The sequence below is a fragment of the Sceloporus occidentalis genome, unplaced genomic scaffold (genome assembly GCF_023333645.1).
Source record: "Sceloporus occidentalis isolate IW3139 unplaced genomic scaffold, rSceOcc1.0.p SCAF_9, whole genome shotgun sequence".
In the NCBI taxonomy this organism is placed as follows: Eukaryota; Metazoa; Chordata; class Lepidosauria; order Squamata; family Phrynosomatidae; genus Sceloporus; species Sceloporus occidentalis.
Genome location: NW_028316989.1, coordinates 27,100,664 through 27,123,713, shown reverse-complemented (window position 1 = coordinate 27,123,713; position 23,050 = coordinate 27,100,664). Strand labels below are relative to the sequence as shown.

Sequence of the window (23,050 nt, the reverse complement as noted above, 5' to 3'; positions counted from 1 at the left end):
TTCTATGATTTGCAGTTTCAAGTCCCATTCAAATGAGCGGAATTTACCTTGGAGTAAACATACGCAGTAAAATAGTCTGTAAATCAGAAACTTGGTTATCTGAATCACAGCAATGTTTTTCTCCTTTGGACTAAAAAGTATGCAATTTCAGGAAGCACAAAAAAGGGAAACATTTCTGCCTCTGATCTCTTTCCCTAAATAGGATTCTCTGTGCTAAGAAAGCTATAAAACAAAACAAAAATATTTGAAGTAGAAAGGGAGTCGCCACAAAAGCCTTAATAAAAATATTTATTGTGTGCTGCTCCATAAACATACAATTACAGATTTTGTTCATAAAGGTCATCATTATTATCACAAGGTAGAACCTTCTGTACAAACCTCCAGCTTCTCCTACCTGGGTTCACCGCAAAGGAGGAAACAAAGTTGTCTTTATCCCAAAGTTAACAATAATTCAGTATAATTTCAGTGAAAATACAGTGTTCGCTTGAACCATTTTAGTAGAAAAGATGCTGCCCAGAGTCAGACCGGCAAAACGCCTTAAGCCAGCCCTTGCAAAAGAGTGTTCCCCATTTAGATGCTTACAAATAGGACTGAATGGTTTTCTTCAAACTGCTCTCATGCGCATCAGAAGAAATTCCTAAATCTCATGTTTAGAAATGCAGCGTAAACTGAGACCCTCGCCAGCTCCCAATGCATCATTTGGTACTTTTTGAGGGTACGTCTACACCGTAGAAATAATGCAGTTAGACATCGCTTTAACTGTCATGACTTCATCCTGTGCAATCCTGGGATTTGTAGTTTTGTGAGGCTTCGGCAGAGAAGGCTCAAGACCTTGTAAAACTATCAATCTTAGGATCCCATAGAATGGAGCGACAGCCTTTAAAGTGGTGTCAAGCTGCATTATTTCTACAATGTAGATGCACCAAGACATTTTTGGATATGCAATAAAGAGTCATAGGAGTTTATCACACAAAGGAGATTGGGAGTTTATCCCGTGAATATCTTACACAAAACGATATCCCACCATTAAAGTGGTCACAAAGGAGCATTAATGCGCATCTTTTTACTTTCAGGATTTAACCAGCAATGCATTTCCAATATCACTTTATTTGTGCAATGATTTGCCATTATCGCTTTATTTGCCAGATGCTTTAAATGCACTTTAATCTCTCTTTAATGCCACATATAGAACTGCTGAAGAGCAAACTTTGCCTGGCCTTTCATACTCAAATGTACAAAATATAACATTTGGATATGCCCCCAGAGGGAAAAGTCACATCCCACCTTAATTGACATCTAAAGGCCAGAGATATATGAAAGTTTGGGCTGCCGTTCTGTAAAGAAGACTTGAATATTTTGGCAAAGCTGTGGAAGAAGACGGGCGACTTGGGTATCGGAGCCAGGCTTAGGCTTTGGAGATATTCTCTTCTTCTTTGCTGACCGCTGGCTTGTAGATGACCCCTTTGCCTTCTCTGGTCCTTTTGCTGCTGAAAAACAGGGCAGTGGGTTAGCCAAGGATGGAATATCAGCAATAGGTTTTTGTGGGTTTTTCGGGCTCTGTGGCCAAGTTTGTTTCTGACGTTTTGTCAGCATCTGTGGCTGGCATCTTCAGAGAAATCAGGAATAAACTCTTCTAGAACATGACCACAGAGCTCAAAAAACCCACAAAAACCAATGGATGCCGGCCATGAAAGTCTTCAACTTCACAATGGAGTATATCACATGGGGCTTTTTGGAGCTCAGATCCGGGGTGACTCCTGCTTCAGCTATGCGAATTCACGTCATAACGTGACTGTTTTATCACACCTGGTTGCCCTTCCGAATTGAGGGGGAATCGATTCCAAGGCAAGTCACATGATGTGGATTCACGCAAAGCGGAGTGAGTGCACATTGTATTACCACATCAGTGCACATAGGGTTGCCATAAGTCAGGACCTCCAAACCGGGACAAATGTAGGACAAAATTTTCAAATGTAGGGCAGATTTTTTTAACATGGAGGACACACAAAAAATTGATGCTTTTTTAAAAAAATCATATAAATGCATGTTTCTTAGGCATGATGAAAATGGAGGACATTTGGCATTATTCCTAGACAGATGGCAGAAATGTGCTTCCCTTTCTGGCCAAAAACCAGAAGAGGAGGAGGAGTGGAAGAAGCAGAGGAGGAGGAAGAAGAGGAAGCAGAGAGGAAGAAAAAGGGGAGGAAGAGGGGAAGGATGAGGTGGAGAAGAAGAGGTGGAGAAGAAGAGGAGGAGGAAGAAGAAGAAGGGGAGGAAGAGGAGGAGGAGGAGAGGAGGAAGAAGAAGAAGAGGAGAAGGAAGAGGAGGAGGAGGAGGAGGAGAGTAAGAAGAAGAGGAGGAGGAAGAAGAGGAAGAAGAGGAGACAGAAGAAGAGGAGGAGGAGAAAGAAGAGGAAAGGCTCTTTCCCCTGCCTTGCAGCTTCCCTGGCTGGCAGAGGAGGCGGCAAGGGAGGGGAAAAGGGCCTCGCCGAGGCGAGACCCTTTCGCCTCCCTGGCCGGCGGAGGACGCCAAGCAAGGAACGGGCCTCGCTGTGGCGAGGCTCCTTTCCCTGCCTGGCGTCCATTGGGGGGGATCCCGGGGGCGGGGCCAAACTGGGGCAGGACCGTGTGGCCACACCCCAAACCGGGAAAGTCCCACTCCCAGGCGGGATTTGGCAACCCTAGGTGCACACCATGCGGATTCAATTATTTGAATTGGGACTCCTGCGCATGCTCAGCGGGGGTCTGGATCCTGTCCTCCTTCCCTGCCCCCTCCTTAGCTGTCATCCTTCATTGGGCTGAAGGAGCAGTCAGGAGATGATGGGATACATCGCAGGGGGTCACTGGAGACGGGATCAGACTGAAGGAGTAGTAAGGGGATGATGGGATAAGCCGCAGGGGATCAGTGGGGCCAGGATTGGGATGCAGGAGAAGGCAGGGGATGATGGGATAGGTCGCAGGGTGGCAGAGAGGAGGAGATGGCATGAAGGAGGAGGAGAGGGATGAAGGAGCAGGACGCAGGGGCCAAGGGGGGCGACATCGGACTGATCTTCCACACCAGACCAATTCGAAGTGAAATCGAAGGGAGCTTGAAAGCGAATTCTGTGAATTCATTTTTTTTCTGATTTTACCAAAATGAGGAGTCACTTTGGAATCATGACAGAAGTGCCACAGAAGGAGCGCCCATAGAAAGGAATCGCATCTGATAACACATTCACGTTATAATGTGAATTCGTATTGTGGACCCTCAGTCACCCCGGATCTGAGCTCCAAAAATCCCACAAAAGTCCCGTGTGATATACTCCATAATCGGCAATGATTTGAAAGCCCTGTTGTTCTTCAGTTTGGGATGGCCAAGAGCCTCTCCAAACTGTTGCAAAGAAGTGAGATCTCGCTACAGAAGGATTTTGGTCACAGGTTGGGACTTCCTAGAGAAACAGTTTTCAGTCTGAACAGATCTCTTCCATTGGAAGCAAGAGGAGGCAAGGACGAAGGATCTGGGTAATCAGTTTGGCCAATAGACCTTCATAATGCTGTATAAGACGATGAGGGACATTTCCTTTGTCTATTTCCCCCAAAAGGTGAGCATCCCCAGTCCCTCCCAGCAAGGTCCAGTCATGGTGAAATGAGGACTTTTACCCATTTTAGAGGAAACCATTACAGGCTGAGTCTCCCTTTCCCTGAATTCCAAAATCCAAAATGTTCCAAAACCCCAATTTTTTTCCATGGGTGTCTGTGATAGTGACATCTTTGCTTTGTGACAGTCCCATGTACACAAAATTTGTTCCATGCACAAAATTATTAAAAAATATTGTGCTTCAAATTACCTATAGGTATAAGGTGCGTATGAAACATGAATGAATTTCCTGTATAGACTTGGGTCCTATCTCCAAGATAATCTCATTTGGTATAAATATGCAAAGACAGGTATTCCAAAACCTTTGTTTTAAAGAATCCCAAACATGTCTGGTCCAACTTGTAAGGCAACAGAGGGGCAATTGGCATTATTTCTTTGGGCTTCTTTTGAACCATAGTTTTGTGGTCCATGTTTCTGCATTCATACTGGGAGCCATTTTGCATCGCATCCCAAGAAAGAAAGGCAAGATAGCAATCTAATAAAAGGCTTCCTTTGGCATAGCAATAAAAAGACGTACCTCTTTCTCCTGCGAATCAGCCAAAATGCCGTGGCGGTGATAGCGACCATGATGAAGCTACTGACCAATACTACCAAGAGCACGAAACCTGGAGACAGAGGGGAAAAGAGGAGGACAAAAGCAAGCCGCCAATGAGACACATGAGATAACCAGAAAACGTCTCCATAATCTGTCATAATTACAGAGGCCAAGTAGGATAGATATGACACGGTCTGAAAACAAGTCTGGAAGCAATCATTCCTCTTACGAGAAGAGATTAAATTTAGCAGCATGCGAAGTGCTGCTGCATTTACAATCGATCGGCTTGCTTTTGTAGTTTGGACTTGGTTTGCAGCCATTGAAGGAAAGTAGGGACAAAGGGGGAAAGTGGGAGAGAAACTGGGATTTTTCCAAAGCAGCTGGAAAAGTGGGACGGCAAAGGATTAATCGCCGCCATTGAAAGAGGACAGTTGGAAGGAATGGGGTGGCGAAGCCTCAAGGAAAGGGCTGTAATGGGAAGAGTTGGAGGGGAGAGGAGCAATGTTCAACAGGGTAGGAATAGGCCCTTTGTTGCTTTGGATTAGGTAGAATTATTTTAATGTATGGATTCAGGATGCAATAAAAGGGTGGATTCCCTGGAATGATGGTATTATTATTATTATTATTATTATTAGATATTTTCATTTAAGACTTTGAGGTTGTCTGCAATAACAACTGAGCAGAAAGGTTTCTACAAGCAGGTTCTGCTTGTAGGCGCATGGAACTTTTGGGGAGCTGTCTATGGGCTGTTTTCAGTAAAAAACATGCTTTACTGTTGCTCTTAGGTTTAAAATCTGATTTACAATTTGCAAGCTGTTCAGACCATTGCATTGGCCCTTTTTCATCCGTCCCACAGAAGCCAAGTGGTACAGACTGGTAGGTGTTTGGTGGACTGCTCCAGTGTCCTAGAGCAATAGCATGATGGATAAGCAAAATTAAGATTATTTGGGTTTGCATGCATTCCATTTTGTAGAGTTTAGTATTGCTTGACAGGACAAGAGGCACTGCTTGCTTGCTTTGCTTGCATGGGAAGGGCATGCAGAGAGGTCAAGCTGAGAGACAGGTGAATTTTGTCAGGTGGGAAAGGTCATAATCACAATGTGAATCACAAAGAGATGAGGATGATGAGGATGATGGGGAAGGGGTCTTGAGGAAACATACCCACGCTCAGTCCACCGTGTGCTGCATCTTTCACACAAAAGGAGGGAAGGAAATGAAAATGCAAAGTCACTTGTCAGTTTTAAATAAACAAGAGCCTAGATTTATAAAGAGGGTGGGTTTCCCCTTTAAAAAAAAAAAAAATTATGCAAGCTTTCAAAGCTTCACCGGCTTCTTGCAAATGAATGAGCTGAGATGGGAGCCTCATTGCCATGCATTCAGGACAGAGAGGGGCTTTTGGGGCATTGTTGCAAGAAAGCAAAAAATGGGGAGTTATGCATCCCAAACTCCAAAAAGTGACCAGAATCCATATCCTTAAGTGCTGGGACCAAACGATGGGAAGGATGTTGGACCAGATTTCACAGCATGATGGGCATTAGCCATCTTCAGCCAGATTAAATCATGCTTAGCTCCTTGTGGTTCAATTAGGAAAGCCATAGGGGCAAATTCTGTTTTATACATTTGTATCTGGTCCTTCATCATAAATGTAATTCCCAAGTGGCTGACAAAAAGTAAAAATAGTATCAAAAACAGTTGCAACAAAAAAGAACTTGCCTTTCCATGCCTCCTAAATGTTGGCAGGTATCCCTTTCCAAAGCAAGGGTGATCTGGACAAGCCCTTTCTATGCAAATGTACAAGACAAAATGCATGCAAGTGGCTTTTGGAAAAGTCAAAATAACAGCTTCTGATACTAATAACCCATGTTACAAGCACTACTTTAACTTGAGATCAATGGCTATTTATGGATTCAAGTGCCGGAAAAGAGGAAGAAGCCGAACTTTCCATTTCCCTGTCATCGACAGAGAGGAGTATATCGGAAGAGATGGACAAAGTAATAACAAACGGTGTGCAAAGCCTAGGTATAAATAAGAAAACGCTGACAAAGGCAACCTTCACAATGAAATATTTGGACAACCGATAACACCAATGTCATGCCCTTCCAAATGATGGAGACCAGGAGGCATGTGGCCAAGCAACATCAGAGCATAGTCAAGATGGCAAAAGTAATTCATGAGGGAGGATGCGCAAGCTAGAAGTTTGCTTTTGCCTGATCCAACTTAAGGACAAGATCCTGCCTCCTCATCTTCTCTTCTTCCTGCTGAGTTTACTTAGTGCACAATGCTTTTGCATTTTGAACTCAAAGTACCATAACATCCCAAATCCACAAAACAGGGACACTTTTATTGGGCCAACTGAAATACATGTATCAAGCTTTCAAAGCTTGCATCCTGTATTTTTTTACATTTTGGTTGGCCCAACGAAACTATCCCTGTTTTGTGGATTTGGGATGGTATCATACTTTGCCATATGGCCAACACTCCTGGATAGGTTTACCCTGAACCCAGTTTTCAGCAACTGAAAACAGTTGGAAGACAAAGGAGAGGAAAGTGGGAGGAGAAGAGAGAAACTGGGTCGTTTTAAAAAGTGGAAAAGCAGAGGATTAATCGGAGCTGTTCTGCCAAATCGCATGCAATGCTCATGCAGCAACTCTCAATACTAGAGAAATGGAAGTCCATAGATTATGTCCCGATAAAGCCTAACAAACCAGTGCAAGTGCGCACAAGGCCTGCATTTGTTTGTCATTTCTGGGCCGTATGCGGAGACATAGGGCTTCTTTGACTTTCATTTCTACCTGGCTGGAGACAGGCGTCTGAATCCAGAGACTCCAGGGTTTTCAGCTACCTTCCGTCTGTTAGACAAAATTATCGTCACTTCGGGAGTCTTCAGTGTTTCCCAGAGGTTAAAAAATCAAAGAGAAATCCAACAGGAGTAAAATGGTGGTAGTTTAAGGCAAGAGCCACATCCGATTTTAGGAGGGTTTACTGCAGCTTCAAAGCACCTCCAGCTTAAAATCTGGACAAAGTACTACAGACAAAGTTATCGAATGGTAATCTAAAATACTTCCAGGGATTACGTCTGCGCCAATGTCTCCGGCTAAACCCTTTTGATAAAAGAAGACGTTCCTTTTTCTTGTTTTAAATGCCAGAAAGACATACTATGAATCCCTTCTAGAAAAACCAACAGAGAGATTTGTGACACCTTTAAAGAAGAATACATTGGCTGTAGAAAAGAGTTCTGGGGCCCAAATAGCCCACATAATAATTGCTTCCAAATTACTCTTGCTGTTTGGAAGCAATTATTTCTCTTATGAGAAGAGGTTTGTAAGGTTAAATTATGGTGAGACAGAGGTGCTGTTGTTGTTGCTGTTGTTGAATAAGTCCAGCCAAGAAAAGCCATGATAATTTTGCATCACAGTCACTGTACATTGGGAATAATGTGAAGGTTCGCAACAAAAAGTGGTTAAACCATCAGACTAGGATGGGCAGACGTGGCTTTAGATCTCCAGCCTCGGCCAAGGAATCTCATAGCCTTCCATGTTTTTACACTGAGATATTTCTGGTGAAGCAACAAAAATTGTTCATGAGGAACACACAAGCCAGGTGAGGCTGGCCTTTGCCTCACTGGGAAGGTTGGATGGCGTTAAATTTACTGGATGGATGTCAGGATCTCTCAGTCTAATCTGCACCTTGAGACTTCTTGCACAAGTGATTTTAAAAGCAACATGGAGCAGCTTTTCAGGTGTCATTCTACTGTCTGCTGATCATAGAGTCATAGAATCATAGAGTTGGAAGAGTCCCCAAAAGGGCCCTGATCCACTCCGACCCCCTTCTTCTTCTGTCATGCAGGAACTCTCATTCAAAGCATCCCTATTGACAGATGGCCATGCAGCCTCTGCTTAAAGGCCTCCAAGGAAGGAGACTCCATCATACTACTAACATGCTAAGAACAACAATATGGTATTTTAAAAAGCAAACTTCTTCCTGCTTCCTTGAATAAAATGTTCTATACAAGGTAGAGCGCAGAGCATATTTTATTACAAATCTGTATCCGATTTAAACAAAAAATACAAGAGATAATAAAATTAGAAAGAACCTCTCCCTGCCCTTTCCACCGCCCAGCTATTTCCAAAACCAGTCTTAGCTCTTGTTTAGAGAAAGAATAAAGGAACATCTTTACAGAAAAATTAGCCATCTTTGTTGTCTCTAAATATCTTTGTTGTCTCTCTTTGCTGTCTTTTAAAATACCCTTGGGTTTCCCTGCTGAGTCTTGGGAAAACTGATCTGTCATCCAAAAGTGTCCTCTCTGACCACTTTGCAGACAGAGATTTCATGTTCGAGTGTGGATGCATTAAACTAAACTAAATGCATTAAACAAAATGCATTAAACTAAAGTGTTAAAACTCCTATGTGCAGCACCTGCCGGATATTGTGCACATAAGGAAAAGAAAAAATAGGAGGTGGTTTTAAAGGACATACATTTACAAGTGGTTTTGGAAGAAGATATTATAGAGTGTAAAGATATTTCCATTGCCTGTTTCTATCCTTCCCAGATTTTCCCATTGCTTCTGGATAAAAATGCATAGTCTTGCATTGAAATTGTCCTACATTTTGACTCTGCAGTCCAGTTTGCCCAAGGAAAACCTAATAACAATAGCAACACCAATAATAGCAATCATCATCATCTTTACGGACCCACACTAAAAAAAGACATCCCTAGTGGTTTTGTGCTGCTTTCCCCTTTTTTTAAAACAGAGGTAATCTTTGCACTGGTTTGACGCTCATCCCAAACTGCATCGTAAACCTTTGCCCAACAATGTTTGCTTGTGACAGGTCAGATGGCTAATTTTTGCACCCATGACGCTGGGACTTTCGCAACCCCACGTGATGGGCTTTCCCCGCCATTTTACGTGTCAAACTCAACCTCCTGGAGGGCTTCATCAGATCCTCTGAAACTCCCCAGAAAGAATCTCCCTGGAATGCAAAGCGTTGGTTTGTTTTAGATTTAGGAGATTGACATTGACAGATTGACAGCTGAGGCCAAGGAGAGCTTGGTCACGTAGGCAGGAGCTTCTGGCACCTTTTGCTTTTCTAGGGAATGTCTACCTTTTGCATCGCTGCTTCAGATCAGAAAAGGAGGCCTTGGGATTGCCAGGACCCAGATCTGGCATTTTACTTAACCAGAAGAATTGTTTCATTTGGACCAAAATGTAAGCTGTGCAACCCCATATACCTTTTTGGAGAAGTGTGTTCATTGGCCTTAGTACTCCTAGATCAGTGTTGGTGAACCTTTTAGAGTCTGAGTGCCCAAACTGCAACCCCAAACCCACTTATTTATAGCAAAATGCCATGTCCCTCTGGCTTTCTAGTAACAAACTCTGGCAAACTCTGTGCTGGGGCAATGGCACATGTGCCCACAGAGAGGGCTCTGAGTGCCACCTCTGGCATGCGTGCCATAGGTTCGCCAAGCTTACACTGTTCTTATGCGGTTTAATTCAAAGATATAGCTGTGTTAGTCTGCAGAATCAGTATCTAGAGAGATCTTGCAGCACCTTTGAGACTAACAAAGGAAGAGGTTGGCAGCATGAGCTTTCCGAGACTTAAATCTACTTCTTCAGATGCATTTGGTGGAGTGGAAAGCCAGGGACATATATATATATATATATATATATATATATATATATGAGGTGTGTGAGAATGTCAGTTCTTTGCCACTTCATTTCCATACACAAATAAGGTGTGTGTGTGTGTGTCCTAGGTGTTTGAAAGTCAGTTCTTTGCTGCTTCATTTCCATACACAAAGAAGATATACTGTATATAGATATATGTAGATGTATGTATATACAGTATCTTCTTTGTGTATGGAAATGAAGTGGCATTATATATATATATATATATATATATATATATATATATATATATCTCTCCTAGGTATGTGAGAATGTCAATTCTTTGCCATTTCATTTCCATATACACAGCCTAGTTTACAATGCCTTGGTTGACAAATTTCGTTAAAACTGGGCTTGCCACTTCATTTCCATACACAAAAGATTTTGGATTCGAATTGACATTCTCACACACATATATAGGTCTGTCCCTGGTTTTTCACTCCACTAAATGCATCTGAGGAAGTAGACTTAAATCTGCAAAAGCTCATGCTGCCCAACGTCTTTCTTTAGTTGGGAGTTTATCATGCAAGGGCTGATTTTGGCATTGAAAAGATATTAAAGCGCATTTAAAGCATCCTGAAAATGAAGTGATATCGGAAATGTGTTGTCGCTGAAATCCCCAAAGTAAAAAGGGGTATATTACTGCTTCTTTGTGACCACTTCAATGTCGGGGTTTTGTGCGATGTCATGTGAAATTGTTAGGCGGTTTTTCTGGGATATTCACGAGACAACGTCCCGATCTCCTTCGTGTGATAAACTCCCTTAGTCTCAAAGGTGCTGCAAGATCTCTCTCCATACAGAGCGGCCAATGAACATATGGATGGATGGATCTTGTAGCCAAGGTTAATGGAAGAAAGAGCCTATGCCAAATCCTGTCTAGTCTTCTGGGCTTAGCAGCCGGCTCACCGCTTCAACTATCTTTCCTTTGTTCAAAGTCAAGATCTAAGTGATGGCAACTTGCCTACCTTCTCGAAAGGAGACCGAAACCAGCCTTTCGTCAAACTCCTGGACTCTCCGGAAATTGTCCACCATTTTGAGAGGAGCAGGATCATTGGGCTGCGTGCAAAACAGAGCCGTTTCCAGGGCCAGCAGCTGCAATGAACAAAACACATGTGAGTTGTTGCACCAGCAAACTGGTAGGAATGGAGAAAGTACATTTTCCTTGTTTGTTCCATTGTCCAGCTGTAGTTGCAACCAAGAAACGTTCCCTAGAATCTCCCAGTATTTCCCCAATGATGATGATGTTGTGTGCATCATTCCTGACTTATGGCGGCTCTATCGTGGGGGTTTTTCTTGGCAAGTTTTGTTCAGAGAGAGGAATCACCATTGCCTTCCTCTGAGGCTGAGAGAGTGTGACTTCTTGCCCAAAGTCACCTAATGGGTTTCCATGGCCGAGACAGGATTCGAACCCTTGTCTCTAGAGTCATAGTCAAACTCAGCTCAGACTACTGCACCACATTAGCTATTGGGATATAGTTTAATATGTCCCATTATCCTCCAGTATTTAATTTTGCTGGAGTGTTAATGTATTATGACCGGCTACAGTCCAAAAGGATTGTCAAGCGACCCTTGCAGAATCAACCAGCAAAGTGAGGGAAAGAAGTAAAACAAGGAGCTGGTAATAGTATTATCTGATGAAAAGTACAAACAGTGGTAAAGTGTTCAGTGGTGTGTGCCACGGTTGTGCAGGGAATTGTACATCTTACCCTCCAACTCTCCCAATTTTGCAAGGATAGCCCCAATTAATTGTTGGTCATTCCACTTTTCCAGATACTTTTTTAAATGTCATGGTTTCTCTTGCCTTCTTGCATTTTCCCTCTTTATCCTTACTTCTGGTGCTGCAAACAATATAAGTAAGTTTGCCCTCAATTCTGAAAGGCAGAGGCAAGTCGGTTGCAGAATCAAAAGCAAAAAGCAAAAGCAAATTGCTGCAGTGTCTCCAGGATCTTCATTCATCATTTTTGTCATTGAATCTAGGGAGTTTATCACATTTACAGTGCATTTAAAGCATCCCGCAAATGAAGCAGAAATGGCAAGTAATTGCGCGAATGAGTATCACACGCAATCGGGCAAATAAAGTGATATCGGAAATGCATTGCCGCTGAAATCCCGAAAGCAAAAACATGTACACTAATGCTTCTTTGTGAGCGCTTTAATGGTGGGTTTTGTGAGACGTCATGTGAAACCGTTATGCATAATTACGCTATTTTCCCAGGATATTCATGGGATAAAGTCCTGATCTTTTTCATGTGATAAACTGAATAGAATCATAGAGTTGGAAGAGACCACAAGGGCCATCCAAGTCCAACCCTCTTTTGCCAGACAGTGGTCATCTTGACCAGTGCCAAACTGGGATATTTGGAGGGTACGAAATGTCCATTGCAGGAACAGCAAGCATCAAGGTGTCCGAATACTGTGATAAATAGGCATAAAATACTGAAAGGTAGGTTCTGTATTCTTCACTTTATACAGGCAACATTGTCACCTTTAACAAAATATGTGTTTTACAATAACTCACCTGTTCCTCCGAGATCTGCACCGGTTTCCTAAAAACCGTCCAAAGGACGCTTGGGTAGCAAGGAGGGGTGGTCAGGGACCCTTCATAGCGATAATATTCGTCCAGTCGGTCTGGGAGCAAATCCTGGACATTGAAACCCGGGATGAAGGTTTCCTGATCTGAAAAGATAAAGGGTCCATGTTTCTCAAACATCCCCTCCAAATCTTTTTTAAAAAGTGACTCAGATCTCTTTTGCTCTCTGATGCGTTCAGGTAGTCATTCGTTGCCATTACTTGTTGCAATGCTTTTCGGAAAACAACCAATTGACCTGTATCTTGTTAACAGCAAACAGAGAAGGTTTGTTGAATGAACAGCTTTAACTATTTTCTGCCTGGTTGCTTCGTTTGATGACTTGGACACAAAACAAACCAAATAAAGGAGCCAACAACATACTCTCCAACTATCCCAGTTTGGCAGCGATGGCCAACAACATTAATCCTCATTCATCCCGCTTTCCCGGCTGCTTTTAAAATGTCCCACTTTCTTTGCATTTCCCCCCTTCTTATTCCTCACTTTTACTTCCATTGCTGAAAACTGAGTTCAAAATGCAAAAGTACCGTATTTTCCGTCATATAAGACGACTTTTGAACCCCTTTAAATCTTCTGAAAAGTTGGGGGTCGTCTTATACGCCCCGTATAAGGAGGCCGGAGGGAAACTTTATGGGCCGGTGCATGCGCGCCCAACACCGGCTCTCCAAAGCCTCGGAGGGGGCCAGAGGGCGGCTCCATGGGTCAGCGTGAGCCCGCCCAGTGCCAGCCTTCCGAGGCCTCAGAGGCCGGAGGCCGGCTCCATGGGTCGGTGCGAGCCCGCCCAGCACCGGCCTTCCGAGGCCTTGGAGTCTGGAGGCCAGTCCCATGGGGAGGCGGGCGCGTGCCCAGCGCCGGCCTTCCGAAGCTTCGGAGGTTGGCTCCATGGGCCGGCGCGACCCCGCCCAGCGCCGACCTTCCGAGGTCTCGGAGGCCGGAGGCAGGCTCCATGGGTCGGTGCGAGCCCGCCCAGCACCGGCCTTCCGAGGCCTTGGAGTCTGGAGGCCAGTCCCATGGGGAGGCGGGCGCGTGCCCAGCGCTGGCCTTCCAAAGCCTTGGAGGCCAGAGGCCAGCCCCATGGGGAGGCGGGCGCGTGCCCAGCTGGCCCAGGTGGTCTTGTATGGCGAGTATATGGTAAACTCTATATTTTTATTTAAATAGTTGGGGGTCGTCTTATACGCCCCGTTGCCTTATACACCGGAAAATACGGTAGTTTGTACTCAATTAATTCAGAGAGAGGAGAAGGGAAGCTTGCCTTTCCCAGTAGCCTTAAGAAAAAGCCAACCGCTCTAGCTTTTGTATTCTTCCACTTTTGCCATCTTGACCACTCAGCTGTGAAATGTTGGAGGGCATGCAATAACCAAAAAGTTATATTGCCCTGGAGCTGTATCCTGAAGACATTCACTGACCAGATCTGACCGCTTTGAGCTGTGAAACACTTTGCAACCAGCATCATCTTTGCCTACCTTTGTATTTCACATTCTGGAAGTGGCTGAAGATATTTTCATAGGAAGGATTGAATGGACCGGTCTGTAACACAAAGGATGGACAGGATAGGTTTTCTAAGTTGTTGCAATTGTGTAAGATTTAGGACTACCACTAAGGAGTTTATAACACAAAGGAGATTGGGAGTTTATCTCATGAATGTCCTGGGAAAATTGTGTAATTACGCGTAATGATTTCACACAGCGTCGCACACAATCCACCAGTAAAGTGGTCACAAAGAAGAATTAATGCACATCTTTTTACTTTCGGGATTTCAGTGTTGATGCATTTCCAATATTATTATTATTTCTTTTCTTTTCTTATATCCTGCCTTTCTCCCAATATAGGGACTCAAGGCGGCAATCACTTTATTTGCGCAATTGCGTATGATAATCATTTGCGTCATTACTCGCCATTTCTGCTTCATTTGCAGAATGCTTTAAATGCACTTTAATCTCTCTTTAATGTCGAAATCAGCCCCAGTGTGATAAACTCCTAAGCGGACAAAGCAGAAGTGGGAAGATCTGAGACATCCAACCCAAAAAGAAGAAACATCCTTCTATCATTGTCACCCTAACGGTAAGCAGGATCAGCCCTGGTCAGTACTTGGGTGGGAGACCACCAATGAAGACCAAGGGCTGAAGGCTCTATTTCAGAGGAAGGAACTGACAAAAACCACCTCTGCGAAATTCTTGAATAAGAAAACCCTATAAAAATTCATAGGGTCACCATAAATAGGTGACGTGAAGGAACATCCTTGTATTAACAAGAGCTGGCCCTTCCAAGATTAGACAGAGCCTATCTCCCCAAAACTAGTTTTTCTGAGCTCTCTGCAAATACACATTAATCCAACTCTTATTTTCAGCACCGTTTCCATTGGCACACATCCAGTGGATTTTGTTTTCCTTCCCATGTTAAGTCACTGGGAGAATCTTTTGGATTATCTGCCTTGGCACCAAAATGTTTAGTTCTGCTCCTTCAGATCTTCATTTGTTGATGAAATAAGCCACCAATTTTGCAGGCTGAGATCATTCCTCCTTAGGGCAACAGAACGAATCCTGTAATTGTTGTGTCCTAGCTATTTGACAATCGCCTCCTGGATTCTTCTCTCAGCAAGAATAATGGCACCTTGCGGCTGAGTGAAAACGCTTAATACATCCTAATTATAGTTGGCCAAACCATTAGCAAAATATCACTGGGAAAATAAGCCCAACATTTGAGGTGACGGAGGTGTTTTGAGATGGTGGGGAGGTTAAAAACAAAGGCTTTTTATGTTTAATAATTGTAACACATGGGAACAAAGGAATGAAAAGATGAACGTTCTTCAGATAGAATTCTCTGAATCCTGTTAGCTAGCCATGGATCATTTCATTGGTGCCAATGGGTCATTTTATTGGTGCCAATGGGTCATTTCATTGGTGCCAATGGGTCCATTTCATTGGTGCCAATGGGTCAAGATTGCCTCCATATTTCAGGAAATCTTCCTTCATCAATTTCTTTTACAGTATTATATAAGCTTTCCAACAGTTCATCTTTAAAGGTTTTATAATATTTGGCCATAAAGCCATCAGGGCCAGGGCCTTTATTTTCTTTCAGATTCAAAAAAGGCTGGGAGTAAAATGTTGTTGCAACCAGAGCTAGGAATTGCAAGGAAACAGCCCAGAACAACCAAAATGTCATTTGGATATTTTCAAGAGACCCAAGAACTACAGCCAACAACTACAGCAACATCCAAATACATTTGGCCCTTCTGGAGGAGAACTGTGAGTAAAAGTGGTCTGTAGCCATCAGACTTTTATATTCTTGCAGATTCATAGGGAAACACAACCTCTGACTTACCTCGATCAGGATGGCCAAGACGGCCAGTCCATCTGACTTGTCCATCGCCGCTTTCAAATCCGGGTATCTGTCCGAGTTATAATGCACTATGTGAAGCTATGGAAAGGGAATACAACAGCAAATGGGATCAGATGAATGCATGATCAGCTTGCAAACATCGAAATGAATTGGTCCTCATTACAATATTTGTTCCTTGCTTTGACACTCTAAACCAGTGATTCCCAAACTCTGGTCTTCCAGGTGCTTCAAACTTTTGTTCCCATAATCCTGGACCATTGGCCAAATTTTGGAGATGAAGTCCAAAACACTTTGTGGGCCAGAGTTTGGGAATCACTGCTCTAGAGTTATCCTTCATTTTAATAAAATCAAAACCCAATTATAGGCCAAAGGCATGAAGGACAAACACAACCCAGAAGTGAGCATTGCCCTCCTGTTTCAGTTCATCTTTGCACAAATCCCATTGAATTGCACCAGTTTAGTGGACTGCACCTAAGGCAGAGCTTGGGAAAGTTATGTTTCAGACTACAACTTCCAGAAAGCCCTAACCAACATGATGCCTGTGTTGTCTCAGGGATGCTGGGAATTGTTGTCCAAATAAATAACATTTCAAAGCTCCTGCTTTTGCACAACTCAAACCTGGCTGATCTGTAAGCCATGAAAGTTGCCGCACGAATTCCTAAAGTGGCAAGTTTGAAGTTTTCATTCAATGGAGTAAAATTAAAACCAATTGATTGGGTCTCTATGTTAAATTTTGCTAATAGATAATAATAATATAATTTATTTATACCCCGCCCAATCACTAGGAATCCGGGCAGCTTACAACAGTAGGGAAATACAAAGCGATAGCAATAAACAATAACAATACACATAAGATAATAAAGAAATATAACATAGCAAAAAACATAACAACAACAATAACATTAATATTGTAGCAATTCAATAATGACAAAAGCCTAACACTGATTATTACATACATGCTAGAAAATGATCCTATCTAACTCCACTGAAACAAGCAGGAGATACAGAAGAGGACTGTGTTTCACTGAGCCTTGCATGGGAGCCTTTCCCACTGACCCTCATTTTAAGAGCTTTCAAGTGTGGTATCTACCTAATTGATCTCCTGCCGCAGGGGCCACATTTTCTTGGGTCAGCCCTACACAAGCGGCCCTTTTTCACTGACCTGGAATTATAACTCCAGGGAGCATCTCAGGCTTTTTCTCAAGACTTATAATTAGCCTGAGACGTGAAACAGCTTCGTGGTTAGGAGTCGAAGGAACTGAGCGTAATGACAATTCATGGCTGGATCCGCCCATCTAAAGAAGATGATGTGATCGGAGAACCCTAAAATTATTAGTGGGTTTTGACTCATCAGGTATGAGGGCAGACTAGTCTGGGTCTTTTCAGAGGAAGGACAAAGGTCTCAGATAAGAGGATGCAGCAGCCACCTCTTTGCTGTCGGCCAAATGTTTAACATCCAGGTTGCCTTCACCATCTTGAAAGATGTGCACAAATGTGTTTTTGCAAAACGTACTTCTGCAGCGAAATGTTTCCCACTGATTGTGTGCTCGGATCCCTCTTGTTTGTTCCGGTTTCCCCAGTGTAAATGGAGCTGAGCCGCCGAATACTGAGAAGGGAGACTCCGGATGTGCATCGTTGGCGAAAGGCTCATTTTTACTGTAAAAAGAAGATGGGAAAGGGAACATAGGAGTTTATCACACGAAGGTCATCAGACGTTTATCCTATGAATATCCTGAAAAAATTGTGTAATTATGTGAAACAATTTCACACAACATCGCACGAAACCCGCCATTAAAGTGGTCACAAAGGAGTATTAACATGCATCTTTTTATTTTCTGGATTTCAGCGCCAATGCATTTCTGATATAACTTTATTTGCCCAATTGCGTGTGATAATCATTCGTGCCATTTTTGCTTTATTTGAGGGATGCTTTAAATGAGCTTTAATCTCTCTTTAATGCCGAAATTAGCCCCAGTGTGATAAACTCAATAAAGTGAGACTGCAAGGACACTTGATATCATGGATGAATGAGGAGGTCAGTGGCTCAAGTGCCGTCTGGATGTTCCTGCTCCACATTCACTTTCCTCACCCGAATGTCCGTTGTTGGTCAAAATAAACTGTTCATTGATAGAGACGTTGTAGCCTTCCAGTTCTATCGGCAAAAGGGTTGAATCATACTGAAGAACGTCGTTGTGAAAGTCGATTGGAGACTGGAATACTCCTCCGCAGAAGGGGTACTTCTTCGGCCACACTTTCTCCCCATCTGGACCTAGGAAGAAGAATTTGAAACACTGCGTGGTGTAGTGGTTTGAGCCTTGGGCGATGACTCTGGGGACCAGGGTTCAAATCCCAGCCCAGGCATGGAAACCCAGTGGTTGACCCTGGGCAGGTCACACTCTCTCGGCCTCAGGGGAAGGCAATCTTCCTCTGAACAAAACTTGCCAAGAAAGCAAACCCTATTACAGCCTTGCCTTAGGGTTGCTGTAAGTCGGAAACATCTTGAAGGCACACAACAACACATGGGATCCTGGGATTTGCAGGTGCTGGTACTTAAAAGCTATAGTTCCTCTGGCCAAACTACAAATTCCAGGATCCCCTAGGATGCAACCATGGCTATAATGGTGCTGTGCAAAATAACCCCAAGCGTCACAATTTAACTATGCGTAATGGAAATGATTCCAAAGCCATCTTTCATTTGGTCCCAAAGGCAATATTTCTTGGTTACTGAACTGTGATAATTGTACCATATCATCAAGGCATCACATGGGGAGCCTCCTGGTCCAAATGAACTGGAGATGAAGAGACATTGGGGCAGCCAACCGTATCCTATTATTAACTGAAATATACCTCCGCATCTCTAATCCAGCACTGATAGTACTGGATTAAGGACCCTTTTGTGCTACACTGTTGTAGCACTAGGAATATAGCACTGTGGGATCCTGGGATTTTCAGGTTATGGTAACGGTTTGAACGTTGGAATAGGACACTGGGAGACCAGGGTTCGAATCTAGGCTCAGCCATGGAAACCCACTGAGTGACCATGGGTTAAGTCACACTTTCTCAGCCTCAGAGGATGGCAATGGCAAACCTCCTCTGAACAAAACTGGCCAAGAAATACCAATAGTGGCCTTAGGGTCACCATAAGTGAGAAATGATTTGAAGGCACACAACAACAACAACAACAACAACAACAAATGGGATCCTGGAATTTGCGGGTTGTGGCACTTAGAATTCTCATCCAGAGAGATGTAGTGCATTTGGGCAAACTACAAACCTTAGGATTCCCTAGGATGCAGATATGGCATATAGAATGGAATCACAGGGCTATAATGGTGAAAGACCCCAAGCGTCACAATTCAATGTAATGGACCGCATCCAGTACTTACCAATATAAGACCATTTAGACCCTGGAAAGAAAAAGAGAGAGAAATTTGAAACCACAAGGTCCTCTCTTTATCCCCTTAAAACACATTCAGAAGCCAAAAGTTAAGACTGGGATATACATAAAAGCATATCATTAATATGTCATGGGAACAGAACCAGCTATTAACAGAACCAGCTATTACTCTTAAACAATTTAAATTTCCGTCTTTTTCAAACTAGTACACTCCAGGTGTGTTGGACTGCAAATCCCATCATTCCCTGGCATCAAGCTGGTAAAAAAATGGGATACGTGTTTCCTTAGAAGTAACTTCCAGTGTTTTTGGTGATGTTTATTCCCAGGTAAGAGAGCAGATGAAGATGGTCTTGGAGATGTCTTGGAGAGTCACCATGAGTTGAGATTGACTTGAAGGTGGTTAACAACAGTAACAACAGCAGCAGCAACAACAACAACAACAACAAGGCAAGCCTAGAGTCCAGGTAAAAACAGATCTATCCAGGTGACATGGCAAGCCTAGCCTAATATAAAGTGATGGGTCCAAGATCACAACACGTTTCTGTTTCTCTCAAGCCCTGGCCAGCATTTGAACCTATGCTGGCTAGAGGATACTGGGATTGCTGTCAAAAAAGTAACTTTTCTGCTTTGCGTTCTCCTCCAACTAATGCTGCAATCTCAGCCATACTCACATGTAAGAGAATAATCCTTAGTACACTTATTTCTTAGCAAACATTCACATTCTTTGAATACCCACAAATCTGAATTCTTCCAAGGAAGGAGCAAAAAGGTGACCCAACAAACAACAGATTGCAAATGGTCATATATTGCAATCTGGCTTAATGATTTGTTTAGCCAATAAAGCCCCTACGGGGGACATTTCATTCATAGCCCTGTGTGTATTCTACATAAATCTAATCATTAACTTCTAATTAAGTTCTAACGGAGAAGAAAACTTGCTGACAGATTTGCACATGTTTCCAGCTCTGTCCACCTTTCCTGTGATTATCCAGGTAAGTCAGTCAAAAACTCCTTTCCCTTTTGGTTCTGAAAGGTTGCTTCTTTTTAAAAATCCATTTAAAATGCTGTCAGGCCGCGTTCCCACAATGATTTAAAGCAAATTGCTGATCAGGTTATATGAACGTCGTTCCCATTTGAAACTGGTTCCAATCTTACTGTGATCGGTTTCGACTGCGATGAAGCGAGGCAAACGCAAAAAAGCTGCTCTTTAGAATATTCGATTCATTGGTTTTGCAACCACTTGCAATTGGCGAGGCAAGTAGTGGCAAATTTTGCAACTACTTGCAATTACCCGGGCGATTTGACGGCAGCTCATAGTGAGGCAAACAGTTGCGAAATCAATGCAAAACCCTTGTAATCGCTTCTTTTTGGGCACAATTGTTGTCCCCACTAGTTTGGGCCACTTCAAAATGCATGTCAATCATCCATGCGTCATCATTGATGTAAGCGGCAGCCCAGCTTGGGAACTATATATACTGTCTCTGTGTGTGTGTGTGTGTGTGTGTGTGTGTATGTGTGTATTTGATAGAAGATTGATCCAATGGCAGCAGCTCATAGTGAGGCAAGTTATTGAAAAACCAATTTATATATATAAATATATATATATAGTTATATATATATAGTTCCCAAGCAAGGCTATCCGGACTGTTGCTTATGTCACTGATGACGCACAGATGATTGACATGCATTTTCAAGTGGCGAAAACTAGTGAGGACGACAATCGTGCCAAAAAAGAAGCAATTACAGTGGATCCTTGTTATACGCTGGGGTTTGGTTCCAAGATCCCTCGTGTATAACAAAATCCGTGTATGCTTAAGTCCCATTGAGTATAATGACATAGTAAAATGGTGTCCCTAATAAAAAATGGAACATCAAGGTAAATTTATACTTTTTTGGAACATTTTCAAACCGTGTATGCTTAAATCCGTGTATAAAAAATCCGTGTATAAGAAGGGCCAACTGTACAAGGGGATAATGAAAAGATCCGCTCTCTTAGTGGGAATGATGGACCTTTTGGCATCGATTTACTGACATGAATGGCAAACCAGTTTAAATGTAAGTGAGAATGAGCCCTTGGTAGACTCTTGTGGCCAACATCTGGCACAGACCATAAGTGTGGCGTACGTGACACCGAAACAAGCCAAGAATTACGCCTTCCGTTCCCACAGAAACCTCACCCGAACTCTGCACAGGTGTGTGCGAATGTGTGTGTTGTTGTGTTTCCCACCGCCTTCACAACAACCCTTCTGTCTCTTGTTGCAGTTAGCGAAATGGGAGCGCTTGGAAGGGATGCCAGGAGCTTTAACGGTGAGTATACTGCCCTTATTTCTTTGTCCACTGCTCAAAATCTCTGGGTTACAAGAAGGTGGGACTCAGCCCAGGCAGCCTTGCTCCTGTTGAACGTCTCCCTTTAAATAAAACCAGGGATGAGGCTTAGAGCCGGAGCCTTTTAGAATTCAGAAAACGTCTCTTTCTGAACATCTGCGTTCTTCGTTTATCTTGCGCATCTGCAGCGAGCGCCGCTTCGCCTGCGGAGCCTTTTCCAAAACTAAAACATCCCTGTATTAGTGTAACTATAGAAGCAAGAGGCCCCTGTTTTAGCCAGATATTTGCTCACATTCCTTGAAAATACAGTGGGACCTCAGTATTTGCTAGAGTTTAAATAATAGGACTTAAATAATAGGGGTTAAGTAGGGCATAAATAAATAAATAGGGTTTGGTTCCAGAACCCCCTATGGATACCAAAATCTGTGGATGCTCAAGTCCCATTAAATACAACAACAACAACAATAATATCAATAATATTTATTTATTTATATGCCGCCTCTCCAATAAGATTGAGGCGGCTTACATCAATCAATGAGACATATAACATAATAAAATATATCCTATACAATGGTGTAGTAAAATGGCATAGTAAAAGGATGTCCCTTATATAAAACGGCATAGTCAAAGTTTGCTTTGTTGGGATTTTTAATATTTTTTTCCTTAAATATTTTCAACTGAATGGTTGAATCCATAGTTGAGGGATCTCTGGATATCGAGGGCCAACTGTAATATTCTTTGTTTTGTCTTTTGGGGGGGAAATGGGGGAGACCTTTATTACTTTTTGGTTTCTATCCTAAGTGTCTTTCCTATACTCAGAAGGGTATAGATGGCACTTGCTTTCCTTTCCTCTTTTATCCTAACAACCATCCTGCAAGGTAGGTCAAGCTTGAGGTTTAGTAACCGCCCAAAGATCATTCTGCGAGCTTTATGGAACCATTTTTGTGTAACTACATGAAACGATTTCACACGACGTCGCACAAAACCCACCATTAAAGTGGTTACAAAGATGCATTAACACGCATCTTGTTTTACTTTCAGGCTTTTGGCGACAATGCATTTCCGATCCCACTTTATTTGTGCAATTGCATGTGATAATCATTCATGCATAATTACTCACCATTTCTGCTTCGTTTGCGGGATGCTTCAAATGCTCTGTAATCCCTCTTTAATGTGTGATAAACTCCTACACTTTAGGACCCCTGACCCCAAAGAAGCCCCATTACCATTGACAGGTGCCGCTGTGGACAGGTGAGCCTTGAGGAGAAGAGCAAGTAAAGCAGTAGTAGCAGCTGTGCTGGACTTTGTGGCTGGCATCTCTGGATTTCTTTGCAATTCTCATCAAGTCAGTTGGATGGCAATCCTTCCTTCCTCTCCTCGGTCTCTGGCTTCCAAGTGCCACACAAACCCAGAGAGACCTGCAGACTCCTTGCAGCCTCTCCTCCTTGTCATGAATTGCTGCCTTTCCAGTCGGGGAAGCCTTTGCCTCTTTTGGAGACTCAGCCCCCAAACAATGATGTCAGCCAAGACCTGCCTCCCTTTTCCAGCCTCCAAGTCAGACTTTG

At 43.0% G+C, this 23,050-nt stretch overlaps 1 protein-coding gene across 1 annotated transcript; it reads right to left on the bottom strand.

Moving 5' to 3' along the window:
* Window positions 1-1,031: 1,031 nt before the first annotated feature.
* CA12 (carbonic anhydrase 12) lies at window positions 1,032-22,846 on the bottom strand. Its single transcript, XM_089538491.1, has 10 exons — window positions 22,712-22,846; window positions 19,150-19,170; window positions 17,853-18,032; window positions 17,277-17,419; window positions 15,746-15,841; window positions 13,888-13,951; window positions 12,356-12,513; window positions 10,803-10,929; window positions 4,154-4,241; window positions 1,032-1,484 (listed from the first exon to the last, which is right to left on the bottom strand). The coding sequence occupies exons 1-10, from the start codon at window positions 22,800-22,802 to the stop codon at window positions 1,406-1,408; spliced, it is 1,047 nt and encodes a 348-aa protein (XP_089394617.1). The 5' UTR covers window positions 22,803-22,846; the 3' UTR covers window positions 1,032-1,405.
* Window positions 22,847-23,050: the final 204 nt, after the last annotated feature.

Bases quoted from the DNA above. Each gene is read 5' to 3' on its own strand.
- CA12 (XM_089538491.1), bottom strand. From the start codon at position 22,802: ATGCCAGCCACAAAGTCCAGCACAGCTGCTACTACTGCTTTACTTGCT. The intron at 15,842-17,276 runs GTACGTTTTGCA...CCCTTTCCATAG, and splicing joins GGAAACATTTCGCTGCAGAA to CTTCACATAGTGCATTATAA. The intron at 13,952-15,745 runs GTAAGTCAGAGG...TTTGTGTTACAG, and splicing joins TCTTGGCCATCCTGATCGAG to ACCGGTCCATTCAATCCTTC.